Below are 25,283 nucleotides of genomic sequence, written 5' to 3' on the forward strand. Positions count from 1 at the left end.
AATTCTTGACAGCAACGATTACAAAATTTTTTCCGATTCCGATACAATTACCGGTTCCGCTCTAATTTTCTGATTCCGATACGATTCTCCATACCGATTCCGATTCTTGCGAAATTGATAAATATTTAATTAGAGATTTTTTTTTGTAAATTTTCAAATTATTACATAAACCCTTGGGTAATTTCTGCGTATATTTTATTCTCAAATGCTTTCCTTGTAATTGATTGAACATTGTAAGACAACAAAAGATTTATTTTGATTTTAAAACAAAGCCAAATTGTATCAGTTCGTCGTTACTGTACAACATGCTACCTGAAAGTTTTCATAAACTAGTAAATAATAATAATAATAATAATAATAATAATAATAATAATAATAATAATAAATAGTTGAAAATAGCCGACGATTAGTAGACAAAATGAGTAAATGGTGTAAGAACAAAATATTTAACAAAAAAGAGATAACAAGTCGCGATAATTAGTCGAACGTTTTTAACGTAATCACCAAAAACATTTTGCACCGTAATATCCTAAAAATGTAGAATCTTGTTTGCGATTATTACTACTACTGCTATTATTATTAGAATTATTATAAGCAGTAGTAGTATATCTTTATTATGTTTTTATTTTTTACAATAAAACAAATGATCTATGATAATGACCGATCTAATTTAATAATAATACGAAATAGGAACATTTTTCGAGAGGGAGAAATCAGAGAATAGTTTACCTCCCACCTCCGAAATTATCAAGTTGAGAATGGTCTTCTAGGAAATTATTTATATAGGGAAATTATTTATGTAGGGAAATTATTTATATAGGGAAATTATTTATATAGGGGAATTATTTATATAGGGGAATTATTTATATAGGGAAATTATTGATACAGGGAAATTATTTATGCAGAGAAATTATTTATATAGGGAAATTATTTATTTAGGGAAATTATTTATACAGAGAAATTATTTATGTAGAGAAACTAGTTATATAGGGGAATTATTTATATAGGGGAATTATTTATACCGGGAAATTATTTATATAGAGGAATTATTTATATAGGGGAATTATTTATATAGGGGAATTATTTATATAGGGGAATTATTTATACAGGGAAATTATTTATGCAGAGAAATTATTTATATATGGAAATTATTTATTTAGGGAAATTATTTATACAGAGAAATTATTTATGTAGAGAAACTATTTATATAGGGGAATTATTTATATAGGGGAATTATTTATACCGGGAAATTATTTATATAGAGGAATTATTTATACAGGGAAATTATTTATATAGGGGAATTATTTATATAGGGAAATTATTTATATAGGGGAAGAAAGATTTTGCAAACTATTCTCTTTCTACACCGTCATCTTATTGTGCATACAAACTGTCGACTATTTTTCATAATGAAAAAAAAATCAAATAACATCAAGAACGAACCTTGCAAGTTAGTTTTGTTTTAAAAAGAAACATAAATCTTTGTTTCTCTTAACTTTCAATCAATTACAAGAAAAACATTTGAGAAAAATATTTAGAAATTTACTCATGTAATATACATCCCCCACCACTCATCACCCACCTCAGTGTTTTTTTCGCCAATTTGCAATTATAATTTTTTGTTGTGGAAAAAATAAAGTTATTAGAATTCTGCAACCTATGCTAATCCATGAAAATACAAATACGATACTAAAAAATAATAAATAAATAAATGAAACGAAAAGTCGGTTTTACATATAAAGTTAACGGAAAATGCCCACTCTTTCGGACCAGACAGCGTTTTAAGGATGTAGTCAACTTTGTTTGTTTTAAAATCTTGGTCAAAATTTAGTACAAAATTTAGTACATTGTAAATAGTCATACAAAACAGGCCCCTTTTTTGTAGTACTAACCTTAAGTCTGGGTGGTAATGCAGAAAATAAAGCGAGTAATTAATGATTAGTTGTAAAAAAAATTGGTTAACTACTCTAAAGAATAGAGGGAATTATTTTATGCCAAATTTATATATGCAACTTAAGCCACTCTAAATTCTACAATAATTATTTGTTTTCTATTTCAGTGTGTACACACATAATTGCTTTAAAAAGTGGAATCTCATTGGGGTGATTTTAACTGTAGATATTTCTTTTTCATAATTTGATAATTTTCTAAACGTTTATTTCATTTTGTATATTTACAAAACTTTTTAATATTTAAAAGAAAAAATATATATTTACAAAACAGATCTTCAGCAGATGTGCTAACGTCTACATCTCATAGGATTAGCGAATCTCTCGACAAAGGCTTACTTTCTAGGGCAATTTACATATCAAAAGCCTTTGATAGGGTATGGCATAAAAGTCTACTTCACAAGATCTCCAGCTACGGTATAGCTAGAAATGTCTTCTCAATTATTAAATCCTGTCTCTGTGATAGGTTCATAAGCTCACAGTATTAATGCTGGAGTTCCTCAGGGGTCCATTATCGGTCCAACTCTCTTCCTGATCTACATCAATGATCTTTCAAATCACATCCTAAAATCATTCGTAGACATTTATGCTGATGGCATTACACTCTATGGCAACACATCAAGTACCGATTCTCTCTCCTCTGATATTGAACATGTGGTACAATGGGGAAAGAAGTGGCTGGTTACTTTTAATGCATCTAAAACTAAGCGTCTATCTTTACATCATCAACGCTCTAATTCCCGTTTAGCATCAATATAAATGAATGGCTTTCGTTTTGTGGGAGGCTCCATGTTTTGACAAGCTTCTGGGCCTGACCTTTACTCCTGCTTTGAAATGGAACAAATACATGAAATTAAGCGAATTTTTTCTCCGTAAATTCATTACATAACGAGTACGTAAACCATAACTTTGTTTTCAATATTTTTATTTTTTAATGTCTTGATTAAACTGTACAAGTACCGTTAATTTTAATTGACTAATTTTGTGATAAGTTGTATTCGTTTTTTCCCCCCTAGCCAATGGAATGTTCGGCTCAACATTGTTTGGGTTCGAAATTCTTCCCTCCTTTCGAACGACCTGGTACAACACCACGTCCGAAAAACGAAGTGCGATTCCATGCGGAGAAATTCCTGATGGAATATTATTCCTCGATTGGCAAGTAAGTTGTTACCTATAAACTATCAGGGCTATCCAGCGTTGCCCATGAACAATGAAAAATAAGGCCTCAAAACAGTCTGTCATATTTTCTTTCTCTCTCTCTCTCTCTCTCTCTCTCTCTCTCTCTCTCTCCCTCTCTCTCTCTAGCAATTGGTTCAATAGAAAAAACTTCTCTCTGGTTACTTTTCTTCCGATTTCTCTCAACCCGACTGTCCTCTCTCTCTCTTTCACTCTCTCTTCCTCTCTCTATCAACTTGTTCAATATAATAGAAAAAACGCAAAAGAAGGAAATACATACAGAAAGAAAAAGAAAGCTGACTGACTGTTTGACCTTGTTCCAGTGTCGTTTTTGATACAACTATTAATAATACTAAAAGAAAGTAATTCTTACCCAACCCTGCAGTACTAATTTTGTCCCTGGTTACTCGAAAGAAATTAATAGTACATGATTATTTTACCAATTTTTGAGTCACACTTAATACGATGGTGTATCATTTTAAAGGTTTTTTTTTTTAATATAGATCCACAGAATATTGTGATAAGTGTTTCAGTGTGAACAGGTATGGTATAATAAATTATGGGGTTTATCTATTTTATTTTTACTTTCATCATATTTTGCTTTGGTTTTGATACCCCCAAATTCGAAGCTATCTCTTTACAACCCTTCCTTTTCATAACCTATCATAATTTCATAAACCAGAGTCCATTTTCTGTAGGCTGTTTTTAAAACCAGTAAACGACGGGTACTTTTGCTAGTATATATATATATATATATATATATATATATATATATATATATATACGAGCAAACAGTTAATAAAACATGTTAAAAAAACACTTTGAAATGAGTTAAAAACATATTTAATCTGAAAAGGAAACACTAGATAAGTGGATATATATATATATATATATATATGTGTGTGTGTATGTGTGTGTGTGTGTGTGTGTGTGTGTGTGTGTGTGTGTGTGTGTGTGTGTGTGTGTGTGTGTCTTGGAAGTTTTCTAACCTTTAAAACTATAAAGAATTAATTGCAAGTCCTTCGTTGGAAAACTCCATATTTTGCGAGGTGTGACTGACTTCGTAAGATCTCATTTTAATCGTCATAGTTAATCGAATGTTTCTGAAAATCGGATAACATCTCTAATATTTGATAAAAACGTATTAAATAGTTAAATTATCACACTTACATTTTTTTTTCAGATTTGATACTCCTGCGTACTTTGCGAGACTGAACGAAATGGCTGTTTCCGTGGAGAAAACGGGAACTTATGATCTAACTCATGAAGAGCTGGTATTTGGAGCCAAAACTGCATGGCGGAATACCCCTCGTTGTCTTGGAAGACCCCACTGGCAAACACTCAAAGTTCGTATTCCCTCATCGATACCCTTTGAAGATGACTACCTGAGAAAATTTGATATTTGGAACTTAGAGAATTATTATACTGCACGCGCACGCACACACACACACACACACACACACACACACACACGAATATATTAAATATTATTACGTACAGAAAAGGTATACCCATGCACACGTAATGATAAAAAATACGCCCCCCCCCCAAAAAAAAATAAGGAGCTGCTCATCTACACACACACACACACACACATATATATATAATAATTTTTTTAATATAATAATTAAATACCTACAGACACTAGGATTTCATCATTTCGGGAATCTTCAGTGCAAGGTGTCACGATTAACACCAGTCGAACGATTTGAACTCCGCAACACGAGATATCTCTGGCTCGAGTAGCGAAGACCGTATCAATTCGGCTACCATTAACAGCATGAAATAACGTTGAATTTTAAACATTTTAATTTTAAATGTTCATTTAGGTCAGTCAGACAGTGATCTAATCGTTATACGATGATCTATGCATACGAGCTAAATTGACCGACTTTAATTCAACTGAAAGTGCTCAACGATAAGAAACGAATTTCTTAAATGGGCTGTCATAATTATTTTTTTTTTACTATAATAATTAAATACCTACAGACACTAGTGTTTCATCCTTTCGGGAACCTTCAGTGCAGGGTGTCACGATTGACACCAGTCGAACGATTCGAACCCCGCAACACGAGATATCTCTGGCTCGAGTAGCGAAGACCGTATCAATTCGGCTACCATTAACCGCATGAAATAAACGTTGAATTTTTAAATTTTAATTTTAAATGTTCATTTACGTCAGTCAGACAGTGATCTAATCGTTATACGATGATCTATGCATACGAGCTAAACTGACCGACTTTAATTCAACTGAAAGTGCTCAACGATAAGAAACGAATTTCTTAAATGGGCTGTCATAATTATTTTTTTACTATAATAATTAAATACCTACAGACACTAGTGTTTCATCCTTTCGGGAACCTTCAGTGCAGGGTGTCACGATTAACACCAGTCGAACGATTCGAACCCCGCAACACGAGATATCTCTGGCTCGATTAGCGAAGACCGTATCAATAATAAAAAGAGCTTTATACGAACTCTTTCAAAAACGCTTCTGTAGTAAAAGCAAAAAATAAATAACAACGTTTTGAAACTGTTAATGTCGCTAAAAAACAACTGCAAATCTTTATAACAATAGCAAAAATATCCGCGCTTCGCGCTGGACTTTACTGTACGCACAGGTACCGACTATTTTTGTATTTTTTCAAATTTTTTTAACTATCTCCTGGAGTGACTTAAATCCAACGGTGAAATTGGAAGCAAATAGATTATATGAAATTTGACATATTTTTATACATAAAAATTGAAACAATTACAAAGATTTATGATGTTTAATTGGTTGAGGCAATCAGGATAACGGCCTCCGGGATGGTGACGAGCCCTAACTTGGTGTAGACTATCATTAGGTTGGGAGTTTATGAATGAGCCGCAGTACATATAACTTTTACCTTTGACCTTGACCTTGACGGAGACCATCATCATGGTCATTATCGGTCCAGTGGTTTGGGCTGTAGGAGAGTTGTACACACACAGACGCACACACACATAGACACACGAACGCTACTACTTTATATATATATATATATATATATATATATATATATATATATATATATATATATATATATATATATATATGAGAGGGAATTAAAGAAATGTCGAATGATTCTTTTAATAGAAACTTATTGAAGGATTGTCTACAGTTTTTTTTCCGGTAGTTTTAGTAATGTCTCTCGACGTTGAAGTTGTGTCCATGTTTGACGAAACGTTTGCTTCTTCTCAAAGCAAAGAAAGAAAGGATGATGATTATAATAATAATAATAATAAAAATAATAATAATAATAATAATAATAATAATAATAATAATAATAATAATAATAAAAGGTCGGAAATCTTAACTCTCGGCGTTGTACTTAAGAGGCTTTTTTTCTTTTCAGCCAATCGTTCGCTTCTACCTCGTATTTTCTTTTTGTCCTCTTCTCATCTGACAGCGACCTCACCTGCACGAGATCATGTTACGTCTTTTGATACTCCCACCTCGAAGCCCTGATAGCGCCTAAATTTTCATTTATCTCATTATTATTTTTTTTTTTTTTTGTATCGTATCGAGTGCCAGTGCTTCTCTACAGAGGACACATGTCAACCGTGGACGCTTATTGTTGTGGTCCTTCACACCGTTATTACAATTATCAAGATATAAAAAGCTCAACATCTTTCTTTTTTTGTTCTTCCCTTCATATCACCCCCCATTATTTCTGCTTAGATGATCGTCTCATTTTTTATATTCCCCATGACCTCCTCGCATTTCATAAGATACTATTTTTGAATGTTCGCCATTTTAGTTTACCAATTTAAGCTTTTTTCTGGCCTTAATTTTATTCCCTAGCTTATCAAGACAAATTTCCAAATCCTTATCCTCCAAATTTTCATATTTTTAAAGACCCCATTTAGCCTCAACATGCCCTCTCCTTGTATTAGGAATTCCCCGGATGTCTTCCCTACCTTCCTTCTAGTATCTCCTTCCTATCATGTATTTTAACATTTTCTTCCTAAACTAGATGCCCCTATATTTCTTTATTTCTCTATATCTGTAACTTAGCTTATTTGTCATCTTCTGATGAGAAGCATCACGCTTCGAAATGCCTAATGGTCGCGTTAGTAGTTAGTTAAAATGGATATATTGGCCTATTAATAAGATTTAAATAAATGTGGTGTATTAGTAGATATATTTTTACCTATACAGTGATGTTCGAGGTAATTATCGTAGCAAAGGTATTTGAGGGGTGGGATCTTTATACTATCGACATTGCATTGTTCTTCTGAGTCACATTTTATGCTTGTAGCATCTTTGACTGTAATCAGGCCGTCGTCTTTGCTCATACCATCGATTTTTATGCCGTTGTCTAGGGTGATGCTATGCAATATGAATAATCCAAGTACGTCGGTGGTTTCTGCCGAGTCCAGGGATCCCATCACTAAATCAAAGAAGCCATTTCAGCTATTTTTCGTCCATTGCTCCCTGTTGCTAATAAGTATTTTAACCAATAATGTTTGTATAATAAACAGACTATATATATATATATATATATATATATATATATATATATATATATATATATATATATATATATATATATATATATTAGTGTTGGGGTGATTAATCAGAACTGGGAATCGGAAAAATCGGAACTTTTTGGGGTATCGGTATCGGAAAACTTCCTACTTATTTTCCGATGCCCCCCCAAACGATTCTCTTAACTATCATTTCTATTTGATTTCGTTTAAAACAAAATCTTCCTGATACTACTTACTACTGATAGTAATGCTAAAATAATGAATATTAATTAATTATAAATCACCACTAAAGCTAAATTCTATAAATCATCTACTACAAGAGTATTTTTACGTTTGAGAAAATATATGCACCTTTTTACATGTGTTTTTACTGTAATCAGCAAAAATAACAACTCTATAATTTAAAGATTTATAAAGAATCGGTATCCGAATCGATAATTTTATCGGAATCGGGAAAATATTGGAATCGTTCCATCGTTTATATCTGTGTGTGTTTGTGTGTGCGTAAGTATTGACTTTTGTAAGTAATTAATGTTTTATTTTGTCTATTTTATTCTAATTCTAATAGGTATTCGATGCCCGACATGTACAAACAACACAAGAAATGTTTGACGAAATACTCGAGTTGATGGACTATTCGAATCACAACGGAAATGTCAGGTATGCTATTAATAACTAGACTCTCTACGCGTTTATATTGGATAAAAGACTATAACTATAAAACTATAGTTTTTTTTTAATTGATATCTACACAAGCTTTGAACATGTCTCGGCCGTAAAACAATGGTAAAAATATATTACAATATATAAAAAATTTATACAAATGCTTCAAATATTAGTAAAACTTATTACACTCTATTTAAAATGAATATTAAATTTAAATCCTACGCAAATTTCAGGTGATTTGAAACGTTCACTATTTGAAAAAGAGATTTTTCCTCGAAATATATTATGGAACACGGTTACACACATTATAAACCTGTGTAGAAGTTGTAATTAAACAGGTAAGATATATAAGAAAAAAATAAAACTAAATAAAAATTACTTCGGTGTTGTCCTCTTTCCTGATATCGGACATTGCTATTTATTGCATTGTGATAACTTCTCTATATACATATCACACACAACGCTTCAAATAAACTACATTATTACTAATTATCTATTAAATTTATATTCAAAATAAGGAATCATCATCATCATCATCATCATCATCATCATCATCATCATCGTTATCATCATCATATAGTATGACTCCAAGCATTCTATTGTTAGCATTGGTTTCCCCGATACTTTCTTTTAGTCAGAATTATTTCTGGAAAGACACAGGGGATTACAGGAGGGACCACGGGAAGGTTGCCAACATCTTAAGTGAATGCGATTTCAATGGAACGTTATTCCGCATCGTTAACCAATAGGCCACCGTCACCTCTCAATTAAGGAATGTGAACGGGCTCTTGTCACAGGTCACAAATGCGACCTTTCCGTCGCACACGCGTCGTGAGCGTCACACACGCGTCGTGATCGTCTTTCACAGGGAATTCTCGGCGAGTTCTCTCGGGATCTGGTTGGTCGGTTTCAGCGTCGATTTCACCTTCGGCTTGATATGCCGTATCACGCTGGAAGTGAATAGAATTTCATATACACAAAAGTGAGAGTGATTTTAATGAAACGAACTGGATTCGAAATAGAGACTCCCAGGTCGTCATTCCGTGTCGTTAACCAATAGACCACAGTCACCTCTCAAAATAAGGAAAATAAGGACTAATTAGGATTAAAAGAGTACGAGAGAGAGAGAGAGAGAGAGAGAGAGAGAGAGAGAGAAAGAGAGAGAGAGAGAGAGGGTATAATCACGTGATGAAAGCTGACCACATATTAATTGTCTTGTGCGCGGACGAGACGAACCAGAAGATTAAGGATTCGCTCTTTTATTGTTGTTATTCTTGAACTTTTTACCCAACCTCATTTCACAACGTTATTTATTTTTTTTTAAATATGTCTTTGGAAGTCTGTTTTAATATTTTTTGCGAGTAAATGTTTGATTTTAATATATAATAATAAAAAAAAGTAGTTTATAGTGAATAAAAAATAATGTGTCAGTAACGAAGACACAATAAACACACACATAGTCCCCTCCCCACTTTAACTGATTTCTCCACTTCACCCCCCGCCACATGGTTTGCCCCAATTTCACTTCTAAATTTTTGTACATTTGATCTAACTGTTCAATGAATTTTTATCTCGACAAAGTTTTATAACTGAAACGAAATATCGAATAAAAAAAGCACGATTCTGTGTTAATATCTCCTGTTCTATTAATTTTTAAAGTCTTTTTCATATATATATATATATATATATATATATATATATATATATATATATATATATATATATATATATATGAACAAATGATTAATAAAACATGTTAAAAGACATCTTGAAAAAGAGTTAAAAACATGTTTAATTTAAAAAAGGAAGCACAAGATAAGTGGATAGTCCTTAATCCGCGGAGTTTCGAAGAAATACTCTCCTTCTCATCAGAGGGCAGGAATTAGCAAAATGCAGGATCGGATTTTGCATGTAAAAGTATTTAATGAAACTACAAGTAAGTCACAGATCTTACTTGGTTAAAAAAAGGGTGATGTAAGGGGAATAGGAGGTAAGAGAAAAATCATCTGGTTGAGATTACTTTACTTGTAAATATTAACTCTTTAATATTTATAAGATATTTTAAGTTTACCATTTTGATTACCTTGGTAAACTTATTGTAATATATATATATATATATATATATATATATATATATATATATATATATATATATATATATATAGAGAGAGAGAGAGAGAGAGAGAGAGAGAGAGAGAAGATACTAAAAGAGCTCTCGGTTGGTTTCAATAAAAAGCAGGGCAATGTTGGCAGCTGGTTTCGGCTGCCCCATACCCAGCGTTACAATCTTCAAAGAAAAAAAAAAAGAAAATTCAACTTTATTTTATCCCATATCAATCTGCCGTTTTTAGATCTATAACTCTAGGAATTGTATAGTCATAGCGGATGATGTATGACTTATTTCCAACTATTCTTTCTGGTATATGTATGTTCCCAGTATTACCCTGTGTGTATGTGATTGTACCACTGTGTATGTGTGTGTTCGTGTATGTGTGTGTGGACTGTGAAATATAATGTAATTAGTTTTCGACAATTATACATAACATTGCAGCCAGTACTTGCTACTACATTTGATATTCTACTATGTGTGTGTGTGTGTATGTGTGTGTATGTGTGTGTGTATGTGTGTGTATGTGTGTGTGTATGTGTGTGTATGTGTGTGCATGTGTGTGTATATGTGTGTGTGTATGTGTGTGTATGTGCCTGTCTGTTTGTGTATGTGTGTGTATGTGTGTGTATGTGTGTGTATGTGTGTGTGTATGTGTGTATGTGTGTGTATGTGTGTGTATGTGTGTGTGTATGTGTGTGTATGTGCCTGTCTGTGTGTGTATGTGTGTGTGTGTGTGTATGTGTGTGCGGAGTGTGAAATATAATATAATTAATTTTCGACAATCAGACATAACATTACAGCCACAGAAACCATGAAAACCACAAACCGGATTTCATAGAATTGAGTTTATGGGACATTGACGAGAATTTTTCTAGTTGGATGATTACGCCGCGGTTTAAAAGGATAGGTTCATCCACAATGTTCATTGGTAAATGTAAAATTTTCTTGCACGTTGAGTGATGACACATGTGGTCGAGTATCCGCCTTGCGTAAAAGATTATGAATCCTGAGTTCGGATGTGTATAACTGAATAGTTCTTACAGTTTGCGGTTTTCAGGATTTTTGTGGGCTGCAATGCTATATTGAATTATGGAAAAACAAATAAACACTCATTCATATATATACACACACACACACACACACACACACACACACACATATATATATATATATGTGTGTGTGTGTGTGTGTGTGTGTGTGTGTGTGTGTGTGTGTGTGTGTACTAGCATGCCAGCTGGCATTTCCCGGTCGTACAATACGCTTTTTTTTTTTTTTTTTTACACAGTGATCACCATTTATCAAGGCCCGGAAGCCACTCAGGGATAAGGGTTATTGTAAGTACATCACGTTAGTGAGGAGATTTTATGAAGTGTTTAATTAGGGGGGCGGTTCATTAGGAATTTGTTAACATTAGACTTGAAGACATCCAAGTTGTAGTCCGGAGGGAAGCAGGCAGACGGAACAGAGTTCCACAGGCGTGCAGTTCTAAGAAAGAAGCTTTGCTCATGAAATCCGCGTTTTGATTTAGGCACAGATATAGAGTGGGGGAAATTTTTCACAGTGGATTCAGCTAGACGGGTGTTTTTCGTGAAAGATTGGCGAGGGGGGACCAGGGATTGGAGTTCAGACGAGCACCTGCCATGAAAATAACGATAAAACAAGGATAGGCTCGCAACGTCTCTTCTGTGGGAGAGGGGTTGCAGGGTAGAGAAAAGGGCATCCCCCACTAAACCACGTGTTACATGATAAGGGCTGTCCCCTGTTCATGTAAGTATAAAAATAGAGAGATTAGTTAAAATGGAAATAAGAGAAAGCAGAAATCGAACCCTGGACATAAGTTTTAAAGAACAATAGGTTTAAATGGAATGTCCAGTAAATTGTTAATTCGGATGAAATAAATAATAAATAAACTATTCAATTGTTAAAAGAATGTGGATAATAAAATATGAGTTAAATAAATTAGATATGTAGGTTAAATTCCTTTGTGGAAACAAACAAGGAAAATAGGTTATTGGGAAATCAATGTCGAAAACGTGAAAAGTCGTGCATGTTGAGACACGTGAATTTTGCTCACGTGGCCGGGATGCATGAGTTCTCAATATAGCAGGTGGGAGTTAGTTGGTGGAGAGACAGTCAGAGAGTCAGAGACAGTCAGAGAGACAGTCAGGAGAGACAGTCAGGGGAGACAGACAGGCGGACGTCTGAAGCGAGACGTCACTTCAGAAACTAAGATGTGAAACTTTGAGTTCTTAATGAGGAAATTCCGACCGGTCGTATTAAATAAATTCACCATGTGTTTTGGATAAAGCTCATCTTTGTGTTTGTGATTTCTACAAAAAGGTAAATTGTATTGTTATTATATGTCTGTGTATAAAATGTCATTACAACAACATCTCTCTCTCTAAGATACAACATCATATGTAATAAGACAAGAACTCTCACTAAGACTCATATCATTACTAATAAGAACTCTCACAAGAAAAAGCATCACTTATAATAGTCTCTCTCTAAGACTCTTTAATGAAACCACTATATAACAACTCTCAATTTGGTGTTCGTGAACCTTTTGCATCAGCGATGCAGAAACCGAACCTGGGGTCGATACCACGAAAAAAAAGAAAGAAAAAGAAAAAGAAACACAACGTTTTAAAAGGGTCCAACATAATTAAAAAAAAAAAAAAATAAATAAATAATACCACGGAAAAAGAAAAATTACACGATCACAGAATTCGAAAAAGAAAAAGAAACGCAACGTTTTAAAAGGGTCCAACATAATTTAAAAAATAAATAAATAAATAATACCACGGAAAAAGAAAAAAAATTTACACGATCACAGAAATGCGAAAAAAAAAATGATGAAAAAAAAAAAAATTGAACATACACGCACACAGAGAACAAAAGATACAAGAAATATTAAAAAGAAAAAGAAGAAAAGGCCGATATGCCGTAAAAAGAAATTCGTAGTAATGGAAAAAAATAGTAAACAAGTCACCAAACGTAATTCATTGATAAATGAATTGGCCTGTTAAAAAAAAAAACACACACACACATATACGCGAAGGCAGAGACTGTGTCACCTTAATGTTATTGTTTTGAAATTTGTAGAAGTGTCATTATAAAATCTGTGTCAATATGAAATCGTTTGGACGAATTGTTGAATTTAATCTGTCAATCAAAACAGGAATTTCAAAGGTCGCATGTACTCTCTATGAAACGGCGTGTAAATTGTTTTGAAATGCATTTTGTGTTCATAGTGAACTTTTCGGCTTTTGCGTGTTCATTTATTTTGTTTTTGAAAAAAAAAAAGGGACAATTGTTTTGGACAGACTGTTGAATTGTTCTGTTTTACAGATGATTTTTTTTTTTTGTTAAAAAAAAAAAAAAAGTTATAACTGTTGCAAAATGTTTAAATGTATTAAGGTATTTTTTTTTTTTTTTTTTGGAAATGTTTTTATGATGTTGAACAAATATTGTAAATTGTCTTATGTAATGTTATGATTTTCACAGCAAGAATTCAAAGTTATCCGTAAATATACATTAGATTAAAATGATCTAGTAGAAAATAAGTTAAGACGTATGGTTGGCTTACAGATTCAGTTAGAATTTTAGAAGGGGGACAAGAATTAAAATTACGTAAACGGGCATTTGGAGAGATTTTAGATGTGATACGCCGTAAGAAAGGTGTTTTGTTTTAGCATTTGGTTTTGTTGTTTTTTTTTAGAGATCCTAAAATTTTTTCTCCAAGAAAAGTGACTTGGTAGGGATTGATAAGCACAAGAAGTGCCCCTATACGAAAAATTTGGGAACCTGGTTAATTAAGTGCTTAAAATAAGCTAGTTGCACGTAACGACTCCGAGCGAAGTAGTAAGTCTTGGCTTAGTTAATAAACAGGCGTTGGAAAGAATACGAAAATTCTTAAGGGGACCAGTAAACCGATGAGAGGTAGTCCCGAGGCAATCACATATAGCTTAATGAAGTAAGAGACAGGCAAAAATATGCCGTAGATTACGTAAGAAAGATATAACCTTGTATTTTTTTTTAGAGACGCATGAATGTGGGATATATCTGCTGGATCTTGGAAGCCCTGGTGAGAGAAAAGAAAAATCACAAAAAACAAAACGGGCAATTAGATAGAATTTAGGCGCAATTACGGTGTTGGGCGCGAAACGTGTTAGTTAGTTAGGGGTGATATTTCTAAATCCTCGTCGAAGTTTCAAAAATCCAAGCAAGGAAATCCGAGCGAATCCGTATGAGAGAAAAAAAGGTATATCTTAAACTTCTGAAGCCAACCACAAAGATTTAAGTATATGAGCTTTGTTATGTCCCGTATGAGATAGTTATAGAATAAAAAACAAAGCCATACTTGATAAGACTAACCATGCGGAAAGAGAGATCAGAGCACTTTTGAGACGAAGGAAGTCGTCCATTTCGAGAAAGGTGAAAACCTCTAGTCTGCGGCATATGGGTGGCTGGAAAATAGCTGATGTGAATTATAGGAATACCCTACACCCAAAAAGTAAATGCCACAAAGATCAGAAAGGTTCTGATCTTAAAAAAAAAAAATAAATAATTGTGAAATCGGCCGTGAAGGGCTGACTAAAAGAGATTTTTTTTGTGTGTTTTTTAGCCTGATCTTTCTAGCCGTGTGGTTGTGTAGATGTAAAAAAAAAAAAAAAAATGTACTAAAGTTAAAAATGCATACATTTTTTTTTGTGAAATATGGAAGGGAGGGATGTTACATGATAAGGGCTGTCCCCTGTTCATGTAAGTATAAAAATAGAGAGATTAGTTAAAATGGAAATAAGAGAAAGCAGAAATCGAACCCTGGACATAAGTTTTAAAGAACAATAGGTTTAAATGGAATGTCCAGTAAATTGTTAATTCGGATGAAATAAATAATAAATAAACTATTCAATTGTTAAAAGAATGTGGATAATAAAATATGAGTTAAATAAATTAGATATGTAGGTTAAATTCCTTTGTGGAAACAAACAAGGAAAATAGGTTATTGGGAAATCAATGTCGAAAACGTGAAAAGTCGTGCATGTTGAGACACGTGAATTTTGCTCACGTGGCCGGGATGCATGAGTTCTCAATATAGCAGGTGGGAGTTAGTTGGTGGAGAGACAGTCAGAGAGTCAGAGACAGTCAGAGAGACAGTCAGGAGAGACAGTCAGGGGAGACAGACAGGCGGACGTCTGAAGCGAGACGTCACTTCAGAAACTAAGATGTGAAACTTTGAGTTCTTAATGAGGAAATTCCGACCGGTCGTATTAAATAAATTCACCATGTGTTTTGGATAAAGCTCATCTTTGTGTTTGTGATTTCTACAAAAAGGTAAATTGTATTGTTATTATATGTCTGTGTATAAAATGTCATTACAACAACATCTCTCTCTCTAAGATACAACATCATATGTAATAAGACAAGAACTCTCACTAAGACTCATATCATTACTAATAAGAACTCTCACAAGAAAAAGCATCACTTATAATAGTCTCTCTCTAAGACTCTTTAATGAAACCACTATATAACACACGAAGTCTATTTTGTACTCTGTCAAGGCATGATAGGCTGTTTTTGGCAGCTCCTGCCCAGATATGGCAACAGTATTCCATCCTTGGCCGTACTTGGCTTTTATATAGATAGAGAATTGCATCAGTAGTGAGATATCTTCTGGAGCGGTAGAAGGATCCCACCATCTTTCCTGCGACCTTGGCAACAGACTTGATGTACCTGTTCCATTTCAGATCAGGAGTAAAGGTCAAACCCAGAAGCTTGTCAAAACACGGGGCCTCACCCAGACGAGAGCCATCCATCACAATTGATGCCAGCTGGGGATCAGAGCGTTGATGATGTAAGGATAGGAGTTTAGTTTTGGATGCATTAAAGGTAACTAGCCACATCTTCCCCCACTGAACCACGCGCTCGAGATCAGAGGAGAGAGAATCCGAGAGCACTTCGTCATTTACAGCCTTTGATGTGTTGCCGTAGATGGTCGTGTCATCAGCATAGATGTCAACGAATGATTTAAGTATGTGTTTAGGGAGGTCATTGATGTAGATCAGGAAGAGAGTTGGGCCCAGGATTGACCCCTGAGGGACTCCAGCATTTATATTGCAGGCCTCCGATTTTTGTCCATCTACCACTACTCTTATGAGCCTATCGGAGAGAGAATAAATACGTTAAATATGACATTTTGATAAATGCAGATTTCGTATTTATTATTATACTCGCGGGGGTTACCCGGCGTTGCCCGGGTGTGTAGAAGTGTGTGTGCTCATAATCAGAACATAAGAATAAGCGAAGTAAATATTTTTCAATATTAAAATGTTAAAACTTAAAAAAATCGAAAAAACATCCCAAAAAACTAACGTAAGGCAAACGAACGATGCTAAGTGTAAAAATCGGCAAAACGAAAAAAGAAAACGCGAATGTGATGGAAAAAGAAAGCAGAAAAACGAACGTTAAAACTTGTTTAAAAAATCTGAAAAAAACAAAAAAAAAACACGTGAAAAATGGCTTCCGGTGTTTAGAGGTGTGTGTGCTCGGGCGGGGAGAGAGGTCATCAAAACATAAGAATAAGCGAAGTAAATATTTTTAAATATTAAATATTAAATTATTAAATAATTTATATTAAAAAAATCGAAAAAATACAAAAAAAAAAAAATAACGTAAGGCAAACGAACGATGTTAAATGTAAAAATCGGAAAAACAAAAACAAAAGAAAACGCGAATGTGATGGAAAAACCCTCAGAAAAACGAACGTTAAAACTTCTTTAAAAAAGCTGAAAAATAAAAACCAGAAAAACATAGAACGTGAAAAATTGCTTAAATAACACTGCTTCAATATCAAAATTTAAAAAAAATCGAAAAAAAAAGACATCTCCGACCACGATTCGAACCCAAAAAGTTTAGATACTGAGACCGTGCTCTAAGCAACTGAGCTAAGACAACATCACCGAAAGTCTGTCGCTTTTTCAAATATTTAAAGTAAATCAGGTTACGACGTCGTATGATGCATGTGTAGAAGTGAATTCGTCATGAGTGGACGGTTTTTGCTGACCCTTCCCTGTAGAAAAGTGCTGATTTCAGGGTGAAAAAATTAACATTTTTGGCCAATTTTTCGATATTTGTCGGGCGAAAGATGGGGCTTTCATATGAGACCAAATTTGTGAATTTTGTTCTGTCTGTCGAAAGTTTTTAGCAGAATACAAACACATACATACATACATACATACATACATACATTTTCGCTTTCATATATATATAGATTATATTAGATCCAATATATAGTAATGATTTAAAATAAAAATGACTTATGCGCCACTACTGAGAATTGAAACCAAAACTTACAATTACGATTTACTTTTTCCTTTGACATTAATTCCTGAGCTATGAAAACATGTTTGCTGCAAGGTTAAAAATTAAAACATGAACCAATAGCTATTATGTTACGCATGCATATTCGTAATGCCGTCGTTCCACCTTCACCTGGTAAATTCCATTTTTCTAATTTTCACACTTTTACACAGATGTTCCCTGGGCTAAAACCCAAATATAAAGTTTCGCATCGGTCCGATTACCCTCTGTATTAAGTTTCATGTCTGTAGACAAAAAACTGATATATATATATATATATATATATATATATATATATATATATATATATATATATATATATATATAAAGAGAGAGAGAGAGAGAGAGAGATAGAAAGATCGATAAGATGGGAAGACGTCCTGCACAAATAAAACTGGCCTTTACTCGGACCAAGCCTGTGATCGTGCCTTCATTCAGACCAAGCCTGTGATCGTGCCAAAGGGAGACAAAAATCTATTATTGCGGATCGTAGTTCAGGATTAACGGATAAGAAAAAGAAGTTTAATCTGATTTTTTAAATACTTAATTTCGGCAAAGTTTCATAACAGAAACGACATATCGAATCCAAAGGAGCTGGATTCCATGCTAATATATTTTGTTCTAATGATTTCGAATGCATTCTTTATTCAAATTTATAATAGGTAAGTCACGTAGTCACGTGAAAGATTGATGATAAGATGGGACGACATCCCGTATAAAAATTTCTGTAAAATTTTCTTTCATTCGGACCAAGCCTGTGGTCGTACCAAGTGTAGATATAATCCATTATCGCGGACTCCACTATAGATAAAGACTAACACAAAGAAAAAGAAAATTCTAAAGGGGTTTCAGGAGATTAATATTTGCACAACTTCCCATTTAAACATTTAGCAGGATTCCTTGAAGTTCAATTTCCTCCTTAGAATCATTAAGCTTAAGCTTTTAATATTTAACATTTTTTCTAGAATCAAAATTATACAATAGATTTTGATTAAAAAATGGAATGGTATCCTATGCATAGAGTTTTGGTGCTTAGCTAAAATTGCATTTATTAAAAAAAAAAAACAAAAAAAAAACAGAATATTTTTTTTATGCCATACGTTGTAGTCATAGAACGAAGATGTCATATTCGAAAAAGCATGTAGATTGATCATGTATTTCTTTTTAACTTAGAAAATTTACGATTTTAAGCAATTTTAATATTAAATTGTATTCAATCTAAGGCTGATTTTGATTTCGATAGTTCCAATTGAGTTGTCTCTTATTTATTCAGGATGATAAATAAAAATCACACCTTAGTTAAAAACGAACTACTTGATTAATTTACGCGATTAAATTTAATTTTTTCTGTGCTTTTGCTTTTTTAATAAGTGTACTTGTAAATAAGCACCACTTATTGCTGTGGTGACCACCTTACGGATAATAATGAACGCTTCCTCTTACTATGAATACTGGGAGAATATGTTTCTCAGAAGTTATATACAAGTTATACACATGGCAGTCGGAATGACGTATAACCACTGCTCTTTCAACTCGTTTGAAACTAATAAAAATAAAGTATCAAATTTTCAAACTTTTTATTTTTATTTTTTCAGAGGCGCAATCACCATATTTCCGAAGCGAACCGACGGACATCATGATTTCCGGATTTGGAACGCACAAGTTATTCGTTATGCCGGCTATGAACAACCAGATGGATCAGTCATTGGAGATCCGATCAGTAAAGAAATCACAGAGGTGACGTTCTTTCTATTAATAAGCAAGAATGTTTGCGTGAGGTGTTGCGATGCAACCTTGTATCATACATGAATAAGTGTTCACCACTTATCAAGGCCCAGAGGCCACTCATGGATAAAGGTTATTGCGTGTATAGTAATCAATGAGATAGTATTGTAGTAATCATTAGTATTGAAGATATGATTGAGTGTCTTACTTAAGGGGGCGGTTTGTCAGGAATTTGTTTATGTTGAACTTGAAGACATTCAAGTTGTTGTCAGGTGGGAAACAGGCAAACGGAACAGAGTTCCACAGTCGTGCACTTCTGAGAAAGAAGCTTTGTTCATGGAATCTATGTTTGGATTTAGGCACAGATAAAGAGTGGGGAAAATTATTGACAGTAGTTTCAGCCAGACGGGTGTTTCTCGTGAAAGATTGGCGAGGGAGGGCAAGAGATTGGAGCTCAGACGAGCATCTGCCATGGAAATAACGATAAAACAAAGACAGGCTTGCAACGTCTCTTCTGTGGGAGAGAGGCTGCAAGGAAGAGAAAAGGGCATCCCTCACTAAGCTATGAAGTCTATTTTGTACTCTGTTTTTAGCAGCTCCTGCCCAGATGTGGCAGCAGTACTCCATCCTTGGACGTACTTGGCTTTTATACAGATAGAGAATTGCATTAGTAGTGAGATATCTTCGGGAGCGGTAGAAGGATCCCACCATTTTCCCAGCGTCCTTGGCAACAGACCTTATGTATGTGTTCCATTTCAGATCAGGAGTAATGGTCAAACATGTACGCGTCCTTTCTATGGACTTTACAGATTGAGAAAACTCTGTATGAAAATAAGTTCTTTTATACTCTGAAATAGAACTAAGATATGACAAAACGTGGTGGAAGACAGTGGAGCTTTATTCTCCTTGATCTTCATTCCAAATCCCTGACCAGTCGAGGCAGACCATTGTTTAATGGTATCTCAGCAGCAGATTTTAAAATCACATATCTTTAACTTCAGGTTTTATTAAAGGAAAATTTTTAATATCTATTTTACGTTCTTATAAGTTGCACAATCACGTTGACACACCAGTTCTCGACAGATACCCCGAAGTTAAGCAAGGTTGAACCCGGCAAGTATCAGATGGATGACCATTTGGGAAGACGAGGCGCTGTATGTACCAATAAGTAAAATACCAAGTTTGGAAACTGGCGCGGTCGATCCTTTTCTGGGGGGGGGTAGATGAGCCTCTCTTAAGCTGTGGTAGGCAACCCATCTAATGATGGCGTCACGATAAAAATAAAACTATCCTTGATAGCCTTGGCGAAGCATCAAGTATTTCCAGCCATTAGAAAAAACGTAAAAGATTCTGCGGAATTTGTTCACGTTTCACCTGCGCCTACTGGCATTGGATGAATCATCATCATCATCATCATCATCATCATCATCATCATCATCATCGTCATCGTCATCATCATCATCGTCATCGTCATCGTCATCATCATTGTCATCGTCATCGTCATCATCGTCATCATCGTCATCGTCATCATCATCATCGTCGTCGTCGTCGTCATCATCATCATCATCATCATCATCATCATCGTCATCGTCATCATCATCATCGTCATCGTCATCGTCATCATCATTGTCATCGTCATCGTCATCATCGTCATCATCGTCATCGTCATCATCATCATCATCGTCGTCGTCGTCGTCATCATCATCATCATCATCATCATCATCATCGTCATCGTCATCATCATCAAGTTGCTTGCATTTATTTTAATTGAGTAAATGTGTAACGAAAAATTTATGTTCATGTTTTATTAAAATAAAAAAAAAACCATTGTTTCTTATGTTTCTTTTAAAAAACCATTCTCGAAAATAAGAGCCAAGTACTGTATAGGATGGAGTACTGTGCAAGGCCCACTAGAAGCAGCTTATCCTGCCTTGACAGAGTTCAAAATAGATTTCATAGCCTAGTGGGGATGTCGTTTTCTCTTCCCTGCAACCTCTTTCCCACAGAAGAGACATTGTGAGCTCTGCTTTATCGTTATTTTCATGGCAAGTGCTCGTCTAAGCTCCAATCTATGGTTCCCTCTTACCTGACTTTCACGAAAAACACTCATCTAGCTGAAAGCACTATCAATAATTTCCCCCACTCTTTATCTGTGCCTAAACCTAAACGTAGATTCCATGAACAAAGCTTCTTTCTTAGAACTGCACGCCTTTTGAACTCTGTTCCGTTTTTCTACTTTCCAACTGACTACAATATGGTCGTCTTCAAATCCAACGTTATTGTATAATTTTGTTTGTCTATACTTCGCGATAACTCTTCGGTGTGCCACAGGAGCTCTTTTAGGGCTAATAAAAACACTCCATTTTTGAGACTATTTTTCCATATTTGTCCAAATTTTTCTGAGTATGTCTATTTAGCAGTTTTGCATGGTGCTGAACTCAAATTTAAATATGTTAAGGCCTTGGGGACTTCTGGGGCTAAATGGGGGGGAGATCAATTTCTTTTATTACATGGTGTAGAACCCAAATTTACATATGTTAAGGCCTAAAACTGCACCGTTTGTTCATTTTCATCAGGATTTGACGTCCCCTGGGGACTTTTGGGGCTAAGTGGGTAGATGGGTGTTGGCAAATGCTGAACTTAGTCATTTTTTATGCCTCGCCCACTGTGCACTCACGAGGAAGCATTCATGCTTCACTTGTTTTTACGATGTTTGATTCTTGTTAAACAGGCTCGCAATAAGCGTCGGGGTGGGGGGGGGGCTTTGCTTGGCGATAACTTTTTGTTTTTGTTTAAATTTGGATAATTTTCTTTTTAATTTGACAAACTTCTTAATGAAATGAAAAGAACGTACAAGTTCTTTTCATTTCTTCCGTCCTTGTAATTTTACATTTATTTTATTTGTTTAGGTCTGCTTAAAACTTGGATGGAAAGGTAAAGGTGGTCCTTTTGACGTTCTTCCCCTTCTTTTATCAGCAAACGGACAAGACCCTGAGTTGTATGAGCTGCCTAAGGAACTTATTTTGGAAGTACTGCTGGAACATCCGGAGTAAGTGTGTCATTTGATTCAACATAAATGAGTATATTAAAAAATTGGGTACTTGTGCACTTATTGAACCGTGCTGAAATAATGTCATTGTTTCGAAAGCCATTCTTAACATGGGGAGAGGAGGGTGTTTTGTAACTATTCTGTACTTTCAGTTCACAAATTAATAAAAAAAAATATCGTAAAACTTTAATTTAACTTGAAAATACTATTTAAAATAGTCACGGTTCAATAAGTGCCCAAGCACCGAAAATTGTCCTATTATGAACAGGAAGTTAGACTTTTAGTCTCACTGTTATTGTTGGGGCTATTAATTAGAAGTAGAATCGGGTAGCGGAAAAATTGGAACTCAGAATCGATATGAGAAATGTAAAAAAAACTAACCAAATTTCTGATTTAAATAAAGATAAGCAAACGAAATAACCCTGTTTAAATGTCAAAACTTTAAAAATCGAAAAAAAGCAAACGCCCCAAATGTCGACGCGAACTTGAAACCTTATGATAACAACGCCGTCACTATAGTCACTACTCTAAAATCGCATGAGCAAAGTAACGTCGTTTTCTATTCTATTTAAACCAATTCAAGAAAGAACGTTTTTTGCGCATGCATGTTTGGTTAAATTGTCATGAAGGAACGATTTTTTGCTACCCCTCCCTCATCGCGAACGTCAATTTCTATAGGAAATAATTGACCGTTTCTTTTCTATTTTTCACATATTATTCGACCAAGACCTCACCCTTTCAGATGGTATCGGTTTCGACCCGGTCCGATACCGCTAAGAAAAGTTTTAGCGATCCATCCATCCATCCATCCATCCATCCATCCATCCATCCATACATACATACATACATTTAAGCAGGCAGGTGAGATTTATATATATATATATATATATATATATATATATATATATATATATATATATATATATATATATATATATAATATATAAAGCTGTACGTCTGTGTGTGTCTGATCACGAATAGGCTTTTATATGGTTGACTATTATAGAAAACTGATCACATATAATGATAGAAGATGTATTGAGACATAGAAATGGGTATGTTTGATCTGGTATAATGATGATTCGTATAAATTGTGGGGTCTGCGTACGCGCGTGGTTCACAAAGTATGGAAATAAAAAATTAAAAAATTAAAAAAAAAAACAAGGCCGATAGCCATTAGTCGTGTGCTCTCGTGTAATGAATGAATTCATGAATGTAGGATTGACATGAAATTCTTAAAGATAAACTAAAATGACCGAAAAATGGGCTGAAATGACTTAAATAAATAAAAAGTAAATGACTTAGAATGACTTTAATTAACTCAAGGATGAGCTGAATGACCTTAAGAATGACTTGAATGCTTAAAAAATAACTGGAATCCTTCAAAAACAATTTAAATGATCTGGAGAATGACTTGAATGGCTTTGAGACTGACTGGTTGTAAAGTAGGTGATCATTTTACATTAAATTAATACAGAAAGGTGATCCCCCACTTTATATCACAATAAGTACAGCATGTAGTAAGAACAGATACTACACTTTGATTTTGGCCAAAAGGTCAAGAAAAGGGTATTTATTTGCTCCCCCACTGAGCAAATTAGGCACAAGGCCGATTTTTAATGTGAGGAGTGAAGAGGAAATGGGGACCAACTCCCCGGGGAGTAGGGGAGCTGGATAGTGACAATTGGTATGAAGGGTTGCCCCTACATTGACCAAGGTTTTATATGTGGGGCTGCCCCCACACATGGTCTTTGCTTGCAGTATCTTCCGGAACAGATACTACACTTTGATATTGGCCAAAAGGCCAAGAGAAGGGTATTTATTTGCTCCCCCACACAGCAAATTAGGCACAAGGCCGATTTTTAATGTGAGGAGTGAAGGGTAAATTGGGACCAGCTCCCCGGGGAGCAGGGGAGCTGGATAATTACAATTGGTGTGAAGAGTTGCCTCTACATTGACCAAGGTCTTATATGTGGGGTTGCCCCCACATATGGTCTTTGCTTGCAGTATCTTCCGGAACAGATGGTATTTATTTGCTCCCCCACCGAGCAAATTAGGCACAAGGCCAATTTTTAATGTGAGGAGTGAAGGGAGGGGGAAGGGAAAAAGGGGACCAGCTCCCGAGAGGTGGGAAATGGGAGCTGGTTAAAGGTCAGGTATGTGGGGTTGCCCCCACATATGGTCTTTGCTTGCAGTATCTTCCGGAACAGATACTAAACTTTGATCTTGGCCTTTTGGTCAAGGAAAGCTTAAAAAGCTTAAAACAGCATGTATTAACAACAGACCTTTGATCTTAACCAAAAAGGCCAAGCACAAAATGTTATAGACAGACCGACCGATAGATCGACGGAGTGACTTATAGAGTCGCTTGCACGCGACTAAAAACGTTTATAAGTGTTTTTGATATTGATGTACATAATAATTTGATAAGTATGTTTTAACTTAAATACGGATGTTATAATAAAATTGTGGGGTCTGTGTTCGCGCCTGTCCTCCATAGAATGGAAATAGGCACAAACTTTAATAAAGACTTTTCATATCTATCTGCGTAAGTATACTTTGATAATTATGTTTCAGTTTGAAGAAATATGGTATAATAAAATTATGGGGGTGTTCGTTCGCGCCTGACCTCCATAGAATGGAAATATGTCACAAAGTTTAACAAGGTTTTTTTTTATATAGATCCACAGAATATTGAGATAAGTGTTTCAGTGTGAACAGGTATTATATA

The 25,283-nt window shown here is 34.6% G+C and overlaps 1 protein-coding gene across 1 annotated transcript in view; it reads left to right on the forward strand.

Annotated features, from left to right (window-relative positions):
- Positions 1–2,969: 2,969 nt before the first annotated feature.
- Positions 2,970–25,283, forward strand: part of LOC145252790 (nitric oxide synthase, inducible-like) — a 140,300-nt gene continuing 117,986 nt past the window's right edge. Inside the window, exons 1-5 of the mRNA XM_080112737.1 lie at positions 2,970–3,108; positions 4,309–4,471; positions 8,209–8,300; positions 19,374–19,515; positions 22,413–22,552. Of these exons, the coding sequence (XP_079968863.1) occupies positions 3,083–3,108; positions 4,309–4,471; positions 8,209–8,300; positions 19,374–19,515; positions 22,413–22,552 (563 nt within the window). The 5' untranslated portion in view covers positions 2,970–3,082. The remainder of the gene's footprint in view (positions 3,109–4,308; positions 4,472–8,208; positions 8,301–19,373; positions 19,516–22,412; positions 22,553–25,283) is intronic.

This window comes from Euprymna scolopes, chromosome 29 (genome assembly GCF_053919585.1).
Source record: "Euprymna scolopes isolate OS-2025 chromosome 29, ASM5391958v1, whole genome shotgun sequence".
NCBI lineage: Eukaryota > Metazoa > Mollusca > Cephalopoda > Sepiida > Sepiolidae > Euprymna > Euprymna scolopes.